General features: G+C 37.2%; 2 protein-coding genes, 1 long non-coding RNA gene and 1 pseudogene across 3 annotated transcripts; 2 read left to right on the forward strand and 2 right to left on the reverse strand.

The window, feature by feature from the left end:
- The first annotated feature begins 6,100 nt into the window (after positions 1-6,100).
- LOC130501029 (uncharacterized) lies at positions 6,101-8,647 on the forward strand (annotated as a pseudogene).
- Positions 6,776-7,559, reverse strand: LOC130501027 (uncharacterized). Its single transcript, XR_008939468.1, has 2 exons — positions 7,246-7,559; positions 6,776-7,162 (listed from the first exon to the last, which is right to left on the reverse strand). It is a non-coding gene; the product is annotated as an uncharacterized LOC130501027 (long non-coding RNA).
- Positions 8,648-8,866: 219 nt separating the features above from the next.
- Positions 8,867-10,553, forward strand: LOC130501026 (expansin-A13-like). Its single transcript, XM_056995925.1, has 2 exons — positions 8,867-9,537; positions 10,104-10,553. Exons 1-2 carry the CDS (start codon positions 8,882-8,884, stop codon positions 10,414-10,416), a joined length of 969 nt encoding a protein of 322 aa, XP_056851905.1. The 5' UTR covers positions 8,867-8,881; the 3' UTR covers positions 10,417-10,553.
- On the reverse strand, positions 10,486-11,920 carry LOC130501025 (protein ALTERED XYLOGLUCAN 9). The gene has a single exon (XM_056995924.1). It carries the CDS (start codon positions 11,853-11,855, stop codon positions 10,782-10,784), a length of 1,074 nt encoding a protein of 357 aa, XP_056851904.1. The 5' UTR covers positions 11,856-11,920; the 3' UTR covers positions 10,486-10,781.
- Positions 11,921-11,926: the final 6 nt, after the last annotated feature.

The raw sequence follows: 11,926 nt of genomic DNA on the forward strand, positions 1-11,926 counted from the left end.
GTGCCTGTGCGAGGAGATCGAGTGGGAATCCCCACGTAAGTTACCATAATCATCGCGAGGTTGATAACCACTCCTATATTCGGGGCGAATATCATTACGACGAGATTGATCTCTATCATGCCGGTCTCTTGGTTGCCACTCCTGTCTAGAATATGATTTAAGGCTGTGGTAAGATTCAGATCTTCCATCTCTTACTGATGAGGTGTGAGACCGTTGGTTATGATAGTTCCTTGGGTGAGAAATAAGGCGATTCCCAAGCTGGAGAGGGAGCCTTTTAGAATCCTCATTAAACGTAGGGAGTCTCCTCTCCAATCGAGCAGTAGCATGCTCCGGTTCTTTGGGACGCCGCTCTTCTTGTGAGTCCCTCGAATCTTTTTTATCATGCTTGGCAACTAGACAGTCCCTAAGCTCATGGTCCAGCTTGCAGCATTTTAGGCAGTGTCTTTCTAGTTTTTCATAGACCAGTGTTGCCTCAACTTCACCAGTAGGATACTCTAATGTGGTAGACTTGATGATGGGGAGTCTCCCATTAACATGGACTCTCATACGCATCGAGAGCGGGGTAATCTCCGCGGTTTCAAAAGTCCCGATATCTTCCCCAATCTTCTCTGCGACCTCATCTGTCCACAAGTGAATTGGGACTCCTTGAATCTTTATCCAAAATGGAATCATCGAAGGGAAGCTTGGTGAGATTGTAGGGATCCATCGTTCAAGTATTATCATCCAGCGGGCGTAATGGTACGGTTGCTTGGCAAGGACAGTTAAGAGGTCAGCTTCCAGTTCAAAGCGAAACTGGAACATACCAGAGCCCAAATCTGAGCCAACTGGTGGAATATCTGCCTTCCAATGGTCAATGAAGAAGGGGATGAGAGCCCCGACTTTTTGGAGAGATGGGTTTGTTACCCTTCCAATGATGGTTAGCGCATGGCTCTGTAGCAGCGCAGAGTTATCAGGTTCCGAGAGACGCACTCTAGCCGTACGAGGCGCCGGTCGATGTTCCAAGGCCACGGCCTTGCCTTTCTCAGCAGAAGATAATCTTCTATGCATTCTGGGAGCTGCAGCGACAGTAAGCTGGAGGAGAGCTAGAAGCAAATCGAAGAAGAGGTGGTTGAATTCCAGTAATCACTGGTAGCTTTTGGATGAATCTATCCTGAGGTGAGCCAAAGTCGGACCAGACGGACCAGCAGTCAGAGCGATGTGGGTGAGTCGGCAGTAACCTTTCGGGAGCGGTGCTTGAGGTAGCTGTCCATGGTAACTTCTTCAGGCAAGGATATGACATGTATTGTTAAACAAAAGTGAACTGATCTACTTCTATTGAAGATCTCATTATACATAAGTACTAACAGTCCAAGCAAAAACGTTAGGCTTGTCCTACCGAATTCAGCTACTGCTTTTCTTCTTAATTAGTACTCCCTCCGTTTCATATTAAATGTCGTTTAGAGAATTTTTTTTCGTTGCAAATAAGTGTCGTTTTAGAGTTTCAATGCAAAATTTATTAACTTTATTCTCCATTCTATTTTTCTATTGGTTGAATTGAATCGGTAATGATGTTTTTATATTGAAAATATGCAAAATTAAATGTTTTCTTAATCCGTGTGCACAAGTCTAAAACGACACTTATAATGAAACAGAAGGAGTATTTCCTCCGTTTCAAAAAATGTTATTTTGATATTTTTATTTTTACACAAAGAATATTATTTTATAGTTTTAATACAATTTACATTAATTACTTTAAGCTTAGTACAATTACAAAATATATTGATCTCATAAATAACTTCATTTATTTCAAATACTATCAGTTAAATATATAAGTGTAATTTATAGAACATACATATATTTCAATTATTGTTTAACTAGGGTTTAGCCCGCCCTACGGGCGGGTTAGTAATTGAAAATTATATAATATATTATCAAATTTTATTGAATATTTTAAAGTGATTAGTTTACTTCAAATTAAAATTAATCTCTATTTTCAGTATATAGGATTTGTCACTCTTATTACAGGTAAAACTTATAGTTATAATACAAAAGACTACAATTATACACATATTTCAAATTCTAAACATTTCAGCTATGCATTTCTATATATTATCTATTTTGGATAACGGTGATATTTTGTTGAAATGATGTTTGTTATTTCTCCATCATGCTTATTTCTTGAATTTTTTTTTGTTGAAAACTTTAAATTCTGAGAAATACAACATTAATTAATTTCACGTTTTAAGAAGTTTGTCAAGTAGAACGATACATCTGTTCAATTCTTAACCACTTCATTAAGCACTCCTAGCTAAGCCACATCCTTCTCGAACAGACAGAGGTTACATTTTAGCTTTTGCATACAATTTTGTGACTTGTCATGGTTTCTACCGCGACACTTCATCAGCCTTTGGAGGAAAGGCCCTCGGAGGAAGGAATGATGCTCTTATACTTCCTTACTTGTGCTGGCTAAGTGGAAAAATTGTGTGCAGAGTAGGAGCCACGGTTTCCACTTCCTTAGTTTTACAAAAGCAGAGAGATTTTACAGCTTTCTATACTCACGCCACAAACTTCAACTTCTTCGTGATCGGCTTCTTCATGCCTTTGATTATAATAAAGTGAACATAAATAAGTCATGGAATATACCGAGTTAAAAATTTCTCTTAATAAAAATGTAGATATAATCATCATTACTTTTACTATTATAAAAATAAGTCATTGTTTTATCAGTTTAAGAATCGACAAATTTCTTGAGCCTGAATTGGATTTTAAGTAGCAATTTTTATATTCTCAGCTTCTAAAGCATCAAATTTGAGGTATATGGTCTCAAAATGCAGTACACTCGCAATTTGCAATTTTAAGTTTATATGGTAAAAACGCTGAAGTACTTACAGATTTTCATATACTTTTTTACCTCTCGAGCTTCGTTCAGATATAAGGCTGATATCTGAGCATGACCTTCTTTTTTTGATCAAATCTAATCATGACCTTCATCTGCCGTATAAACAGAGAAAAGTTCACTGTTGTGTGGACGCCAATCTACATCTTTTGCCCATCTCTTCTAATATAATCCTACCAGATTAGCCATCTTAAACATGGTAGCTGAGGAAGCTCCACATAGTGATCGATTAAGAGCTGCATCACTTACCTCCATCTGAGATAGATAAAGAGAGAAAGACAACAATGTTGTGAAAGATCTCAAATGAATTCAATTTCTTGGGCTATAAGATTTTGATGACATTACCTTCTCTCAAGATCTCTGTTGGTTTCGTATTGAGATTATTGAACACTGTGAGGCTCTTTATTTACCTTTTCTTTTTAGGTCAGATAGTTGATCAAGCATCAACCGGGCCTGGCAATTAGAAAACAAATCCAAGATTTGGTTATGTTCTAAATTCTCTTTGGATCAAAGAATCAACTATAAGCTTGTGATTTTTTGAGATTGTGCATACCTTTGTGGAACAAATCATAGCGTGATTCATTTCACTCCCATCCCGGCTATCTCTGCGCCTAGCAAATGTCTAAAGAAGAAGAGTTTAGTAGCTGGAGACTTGGAGTAAGCATTTAGTTTTTAAGATGTGTAATGAATCACGCTATGTGTGAATGTTGCAGGATCTCAACGCCTGATTTGAGCTTAGTCCACGTACTTCTCATGTCTTTTAAGAGAAAATTAATAAAGAACATTCTTACAGTTGCGGTTAATCCTTGACAATTCATATCTATATATAGAGAGAGAGCCTCATGAGAAGCTATGCAGTCATCTCAGACTCCTCCACCATAACTTCCAGCCCTCCATTTACGAACTGTGAAAGAACGAACCTAAATTTTGCAAAAATAAAGCAACCTAAACACAATCTTCAATCCCTTTGGCACAAACAAATTGCAGCTCTTATAAACTCACCATGTCTGAGAGCATATCACCCTCCCATGTGACCGCTTGAACTCTAGCATTTGCCTTTGCTATCTCTCTCTTCACAGTCTCTGTCACTTGTTCCATGGCTGTCCATCTTGATCTGCCCGTCACTTGTTCCATGGCTGTCCATCTTGATCTGCCCGTCACTTGTTCCATCAGCTCAACGGCGCTTGGTCCGTCGCTCTCAGGTGCTTGCTCCGTCGCTCTCAGGCGCTTGCTCCGATAGCTCGACGAAGTTAATTGTACCTCGATGGAGTTGGTTAGCTCGGTTAACTGAATGACTACGATTCTAGGTGTTTGAAAGCTAAATAAAAAGTAAGCAAAGAAGTGAGGAGAATGATGAGATCTGGTTGTTCTCTGCATCACTATTTATAGTAGTAGAATTTGAGGATCGCAGAGAAAGTGTGTAAGGTTAATTAATGAATACGTAGTGGGGATTCAGGTTTGAAAGACATAATGAGGGAATAATTAGTTGGTATTAAACCTCAGTGTAACCGTTTCAGAATGGAGGATTTGCAGAGCCTAAGACGGTGAAGGTTGGAGAAGAAGTTGATAAGGTAAACAAACGATTAGGGTCTCGTCGCTTTCGGGATCAAATTTCGGAGTACAGAAAAGTCCAAATAGAAAGCCCACAAATATTAAACCGCAAATGAAACGGAGCGTATTAAGAAAAAGACACGTGTCGAGGCCTCGTTTCACTATTTTTCTTACATGGAGGAAGGAGAAGAGAGTCCCCTTTTCTTTATAGTAATAGATATGTGTGAAAAGTGTTACTTTGACACTTTTTGAGGAGAGAATAGCCATTTTATTAATAATAATAAATGAATTAATGTTTCTCATTTTCTAAATCCGTAATAATAAATTCAGAACTGAAAATTAGATACGCGAGATACATGTGTAACAAAGGAGAACAGAGGGAAATACATGTGTAACAAAAGACATTTGTTAACTAAGAGAAAAGAGTGAAATACATGTGTAACAAAAGAGGTCAGCTTGCCAGCAAAAGAAAAAAATTTATAATAGTACTATTTAAGTTGTTTGGGCAAGGATTCTACTACTTCACGTTAGCTTTGCCACATTAACTTGCCATCTCCTAAGTCATCACGCGGTTTTATTTTTCTATCGGGCCTCTCCTATTAACTTTTCGTATTTTTTAGAGGTAAATGTAAGTATTATCTTCGTTCAGTTTCAGTCATAACGTTGTTTTTCTTTCTGTCGTATTGTTTTTTTTTTGTAAACTCTTTCTGTCGTATTGTTTATCTTGCTTCATTTGGTTTGGGGACAGGGGCGGATCCAGACTAAATATTTGCATGGGGCACAAATAAATGACATAACAAAAGATGAAAATAATGATAAGTAAAATTACGTTTATGCAATTTTTATTTAGAAAAATTAAACTTACAATTATTTTAAAAATCTGAATCTTTAAAATAATTAATAAAAACTATTTTTCTTTAATTTATAAATTTCTTTGATATAAAATGATTTTGACCAACATATAATAGTAAAATAGCTTCATATAAAATATGATGAAAAATAGCTTCATATAAAATAGCTTCATATAAAATATGATGAAAAGTAGATTCATATAAAATAGCTTCATATAAAATATGATGAAAAATAACATTTTGTAAATGAGATCCAAATTATCTTGATTTACTAAAAAATGATTAATTATATTCTCAAATAACATATTGACAAAAAAACTGATAAACAAATAAATGTGTATTGAAAATATAAAATGTAACAAGTAGAAATGATAATAAAAATATGGAGGAAAAAAAGGAAAATATGAGATATAGCTAAGAAGAAAATGATAATAAAAAGAAAAATGTGACACAAGACTCATTGGTGTGGGGAATCGAACACTAATCCCTTCCCACTATTGTCATTACGGGTAACCAACTGATCTAATTGATCAACAACTTGTATTTGCTCAGGAAAATAATATAATCAGTATGGGGCACATGCCCCACCCTCCCACAACTTGGGTCCGCCCCTGTTTGGGGACATACAAAAAGATGACAGATTAAAAAAAATAAAAAAGTGACGAGTGTCACTTGCTGATACGCAAATGTTACTATCATATATAAATACGATTAAGCATTTTTTTCCTCACAAGAAAAAGTATTAAAAATAAGTAATGGATTTCTTGTGTCTTGATTCTGAAGTTCGTACAAATACATACATGCGAGATAGACAATCTATTATTTTAAACAAAAGATTTCTATGAGATGGCAGATCCATTCAATACATGAGATTTCAAAGTAAATACATGAGATTTGCAATGCTACCGCATGTATTGTCTACAGGCCAAATAATGTTGATTCTACTTGGAATTGGGGGATTGATAAGCTATTATATCTACAAGTCCACAATACCACCTCCGCCGATTCCATTGCCGGAAAATGTTTCCAAGATATCTCCAAGAATCAAGCTCAATGATGGCAGATATTTAGCCTACAAATAATTAGGGTTTCCGAAGGACAAAGCCAAAAATAAAATCATAATCGTCCACGGAAATGGAAATTTCAAGGACGTTGATTCACTACAAGAAATAGTCTAATTTCTGACCTCTAATTTCATTAGGAATCGGTTAGAAACACCCTATTATGACCACTTTTTGATCACATAAGATCGTCGGAAAAGCTCTGTCAGAAAATAAATATAGTTAGAAAATGGTCAGAAAATTTTGACCACATTAAATAGAGAGGATTGTCGTCAAAAAACAAACGTCACAAAATGGTCAAAAATACTTGTCTATTTTCTGATTAATTTCTGACCACCTAGTTTGTGTTGACTTTCCAATAATTTTCAGATCAATTTTATTACTATTTAACGTTATATCAGATTATCAATTTATTTAAATTATAATAAAATTATGGATACTGTAAAACTTAATGAAATTGATTAATTTGAATTAAAGTTATCTGAAACATAAAAATTGAAGTTTAGCAACATAAGAATACGTACAGAAAAAAACTAACTCCACTCAAGAAAGAACTACACTTTGAACTGGTTGTTCTCAAATGCCAGACTCACTAGTACACAAGATACTAACAACTAACTTCTCACTCGAAACACTGCTTTTTCTATATCCCTTTATCTCTACTTAACACACATAGTCTTGTTTAACTTCTTCTAGCCTTGTTTAACTTATTCCGCAGCTGCTGTTTCCTTTCCTTTGTATGATCTCTTTGTACATAGCTCTAAGAGGTATTTCAGTAACACTTTGGGACAATAACCCAAGTTTGGATGTTGAATGCAAACTTTCTGGAAATACGCAAAGAAAAAAATTTGCATCTTGAATAATACTGTCGCATAAACAACCAATAAAATCATTAAATTAAACTTACCAGGAACTTATCGAAGTTACAGCTGGCTTCAGGTCATCATCTCCTATCCATTGACCATTGGAGAACCTGTCATAAGGGGAAATAAACTGAATTAGCAGAGAAGAAAAAGATTAAGGAGAGAAATAAAAAAAAAGATGAGAAGAGAATGAGAAGAGGTTTGATGGCGCCGCTTGGAAAGAAAACTGAACTTAGAAATGAAGAAATAAGATTCGATATTTAGGTTAACTTTGAAACATCGTCAAAAAATTGTAAGGATGTGGTCAAAACTTTCTGACCACTTTGTGACTATACGTAATGGTTAAGAAAATTTAACCAATTTCTGACCACTTTTTTTATTCATCATAAAGTGGACAAAACAAGATCACAATTATTTTTGACCACCATTTTTGGTTACAACATGGTCAAAATTTTCTGACCGCTTATTGACGATATGTTTTGGTTAAATATTTCTAACCAGTTTTTGACCATTTTAGTTATTCATTACAAAATGGACAGAATAAGGTCATAATTATTTTTGACCATCATTGTTGATCAGAAATGTGGTCAAAATGTGATATGTTTTCTTGTAGTGATTTATACACCACACAGGTATAAACGTTAGAATTAAATGTTTCTATACATTTTAACTTTAATGGTTGTTTATATAATAATGTTTGCACCTATAATACTCATTTAACTCTTTTTCAGGAAATGATCGATTAATTTAAGATATACTTTTTATTCTTCCATAGAGCTGGTTATGGAGAAAGCGATCCTAATCCATCACGAACACTAAAAACAGATACATATGATATCGAAGAACTTGCTGATAAATTGAAAATTGGTCCAAAATTCCATGTTGTAGGAATGTCACTTGGAGCTTACCCTGTTTACGGTTGCCTCAAATACATTCCTCATAGGTAATATATCCATGAACAGAAATCAATTTTATTAGTTGTGATATATATATTTTTTTCTTTTTGAAACACTTTTTAAACACTTTTTGTGAATCAATATTCATTATGTTTAAAACTAATTAACGCTTATATATTACACATTTACATAAAACACATGTTGATAAAAAAAATACTTTATGTGAATGTTTCTAATAATATTTCCAGGTTAACTGGAGCTTCACTGGGGATTCCGTTAATAAATTTTTGGTGGAGACGTGTGCCTCAAGATCTGTTGAATGCAGCGATGAAGAGATTGCCACTTGGGTTTCAATCGACACTTGAAGTTGCACACTACTGTGTATTGTCAAAGCCGCATGTACTGTGTGAAGAATATGAAAAGAAAAGAAAAGATTAAAACTGGTCAAAGTTGGTATGTTCTTTTTTTTTTGTCAAAGTTGGTATGTTCTTTTTTTTTGTCAAAGTTGGTATGTTCTGAATATAAACATATTGTAAAAATGCAGTCATAAAGTTTATGAACGCATAACTATTTTACGCGTTTTTACCAAAAAAAAACTATTTTTACGCGATTTGAACTGAAAAAATGGCTTACATATTAATAATTTTTAATTATTTCATTAAAAATAAATAAATAATAAATAATAAAAGAAGTGTTTGTGTTGTTAAAAAAAAAAAAAAAAAGAAGTGTTTGTTCTGACACAACTTGAAAGATCTAGTTGACCGATAAACTATTAACATCAAACATGTCCGCATCTGGATGTGATTTTGAGTTTAACCTTCTCTCGATTGAGGGTAATACAGTCATTTCAACAAACCGACAAACAGGTAAAAGCAAAACGTTTTCCACTAAAAGAGTCAAGACAACAGAAAAAGAGAACAAAACTCACTCACACTTTCTATCTAAACTCTGGCCGGAGATGCAACTGTTTCTCCTCCTCCTTCTCCTCGCCGCACTATCTCCTCCGGCGACTTCCCACTACTCATCCTCAACCTCATCTCCATCTTCTTCTCCTTCCTCCGTCTCCGAATGGCGTCCCGCGCGAGCCACCTACTACGCCGCCACGAATCCTAGAGACGAGGTGGGAGGTGCGTGCGGATACGGAGATCTCGTCAAATCTGGATACGGTATGGCCACGGTTGGTCTGAGCGAGACTCTGTTCGAGCGCGGTCAGATCTGCGGCGCCTGTTTCGAGCTCAGATGTGTGGATGATCTCCGCTGGTGTATCCCTGGGACTTCCATCATCCTCACCGCCACGAACTTCTGCGCTCCTAATTACGGGTTTGATCCCGACGGTGGTGGTCACTGTAACCCTCCGAACAAACACTTCGTTTTGCCGATCGAAGCGTTTGAGAAGATCGCTATTTGGAAAGCTGGCAACATGCCCGTCCAGTATCGAAGGTGCGTTTCATCGAAATCTCAACGTCATTCGCGTTTCTAATTAGAAATGCGTTTGCGGTAGTGGGAACGCAGTTCTGTCTTTTTGGCCTCTTTTTAATTTGAATTTTTTTTTAAACAATTCATTCAAGCAATGATGAGATGCGTTTGCCTTTTTCTTCGACATCTCTGTGCTTTATGTGAGCTGAGTTTGCCCTACATGCTGTCTTGAACTAGCAAAATTACTGTATTATCCCTGACCGTTGATCGTTTCTAGCTTAATTAAACAGAGTAGACTAGTGCGTAAGAAGATTCAACTATGATATATAAATGTGGTTTGGATTAGTTGTATATTGTAACAAAGCTGTAGAGCATCTGCATGTCATGTGTAGTGTGATAGGCCTGCTCACATTTAAATTGCTAGGAAGAAGAATGGGAATCAATGATAGAATGAAACTGATTGCTTATTGAAACCAGGCAATCACTAATTTTCCGGTTAATTATTATGATCCATTGGTTTGTGGAGTGTTTTGTGACTGCTAAGAGTTTACAGATCATGTAACCATTGTGGCTGGTTTTTGCCAAAACAGGATAAACTGTAGAAGGGAAGGGAGCATCAGGTTTACAGTAGATGGTGGAGGCATTTTCGTTTCGGTTCTGATCACCAATGTTGCGGGTTCCGGCGATATATCCGCTGTGAAGATCAAAGGGTCGAGAACCGGGTGGTTACCAATGGGTCGTAACTGGGGACAGAACTGGCATATCAACGCTGATCTCAAGAACCAAGCTCTCTCGTTTGAAGTGACTTCTAGTGACAAATCAACAGTCACAGCTTACAACGTCGCTCCTAGAAACTGGGATTACGGACAAACCTTCGAAGGCAAACAATTCGAGACTCCGTAAGACACAGAGGATGTCTCGTGATTCTTTTTTGTTACTGGTGATGAATTTTTTGATGGTCTAAGAAGAGTAGTGATCACACAAACATCACTATTGTATCTATTTTGTTGTTTACATTATTACTCTCAAATGCTTAAAGCAATGGGTTACCAAAAAACCATAAAAAGAGTGCATTATAAAAAAACCTATAGCCAAGAATGTAAAAGTTCACTTAGATCATTTAGACCAAAAAGGATCATCGTGTGTTGTAAAAAAAAATAACTCCTATGAACACATCCCATTTCTCCCTACAAAGAAAACTCCAAACAATTAAAAAAAAAAAGAAAAGAAAAAAAAACCTGTATCATCATCAATCATAGACCTCTCTCTCATAAGGTTTGATGAGATTCGATAAGCAACGCGTTAAGCATTACATGAACAGCAGCATCATACACCGCAGAGTCATAATGCATCCCATCGAGCGTACACTGCGGTCCACAGTTCCAAGTAAAAGACTGCACATCAAGCAATATAAGCGGACCTCCCATCTGTCGCAATATCTTACTCTCCCCTAACGTCCTATCATACTCATGCCACACCGTATCACTCATCTTCTCCTTCTTCTCCTCACTATTCAACATACCATTAATCAAAACCGGCATCCCTATCCAGAACATATGCATAGACCTCCCCGAAACCGACCCGCCTTTCGTCGTCACTGGCACTAAAGACTCAACATGACTCCTCAGCTCCTTCAACCTAAACCCGAAATCAGAAGCGTTGTTGACGTGGAGCATATGCCACAACCCGCTTCCCATGATCACCACGTCAGGGAACTTGCTCCTCTTCTTGTAAGAGACGACGAGATCGTCGAGATCTTTCTCGTAAGGAGCCCACACGAAGTCCAGATTCATCCCAATCTCCTTAACCACGACGCTGTAATCGCTATGCCTCTTGAAAAGCTCCTCTCTAACCGAACCCATAGCTTCGGAGCCCGAACCTAAAACAAGATTCAACAAAGACAACGCCACGAACCTCGCCTGCGAGTCTCCAGCCACAACCACCCAAGATCCGTTCAGAAGCTCAGAGACATCGAACTTATCAAGCTTCTGAAACTCGCAGCTCAGAACTTTCCTCGATTTCACCCAATCCCAACCCAAGTTCGAGCTCGAGCCGTTGCTGCTGTTGTTTCTAGGTCTCGGCTTGACGTCCCAGACGATCTGATTCACCTCGTTGATGCACGAGACGCGGTGGTCGTAGACGACGACGGAGGATACGGAGGCGACGATGTCGGAGACGGAAGGGAAGTAAGGGGTGAGGTGGACGCAGACGGCGAGGGAGATGAAGAGAGCGCCGCTGAAGAAGAGCATCTTGTGCCTGCTTAGGTGCCAGCCGGCCATAGCCATGGGGACGAAGAGGACGAAACAGGCTGCTAATACTCCGAAGTGAATCGCTCCTAGCATCTGTCTTCTTCTTCTTCGATCGAAGGAGGTTTCAGACACATCTGAGATTAGATCTTTTAGATCATCATAAA

Source organism: Raphanus sativus, unplaced genomic scaffold (assembly GCF_000801105.2).
Source record: "Raphanus sativus cultivar WK10039 unplaced genomic scaffold, ASM80110v3 Scaffold0082, whole genome shotgun sequence".
Taxonomy (NCBI): domain Eukaryota; kingdom Viridiplantae; phylum Streptophyta; class Magnoliopsida; order Brassicales; family Brassicaceae; genus Raphanus; species Raphanus sativus.

Excerpts from the sequence above, each read along its gene's own strand:
- LOC130501026 (XM_056995925.1), top strand. The coding sequence starts at position 8,882 with ATGTCCGCATCTGGATGTGATTTTGAGTTTAACCTTCTCTCGATTGAG. Across the intron at positions 9,538-10,103 it reads ATGCCCGTCCAGTATCGAAG|GATAAACTGTAGAAGGGAAG; the intron begins GTGCGTTTCATC and ends TTGCCAAAACAG.
- LOC130501025 (XM_056995924.1), bottom strand. The coding sequence starts at position 11,855 with ATGCTAGGAGCGATTCACTTCGGAGTATTAGCAGCCTGTTTCGTCCTC.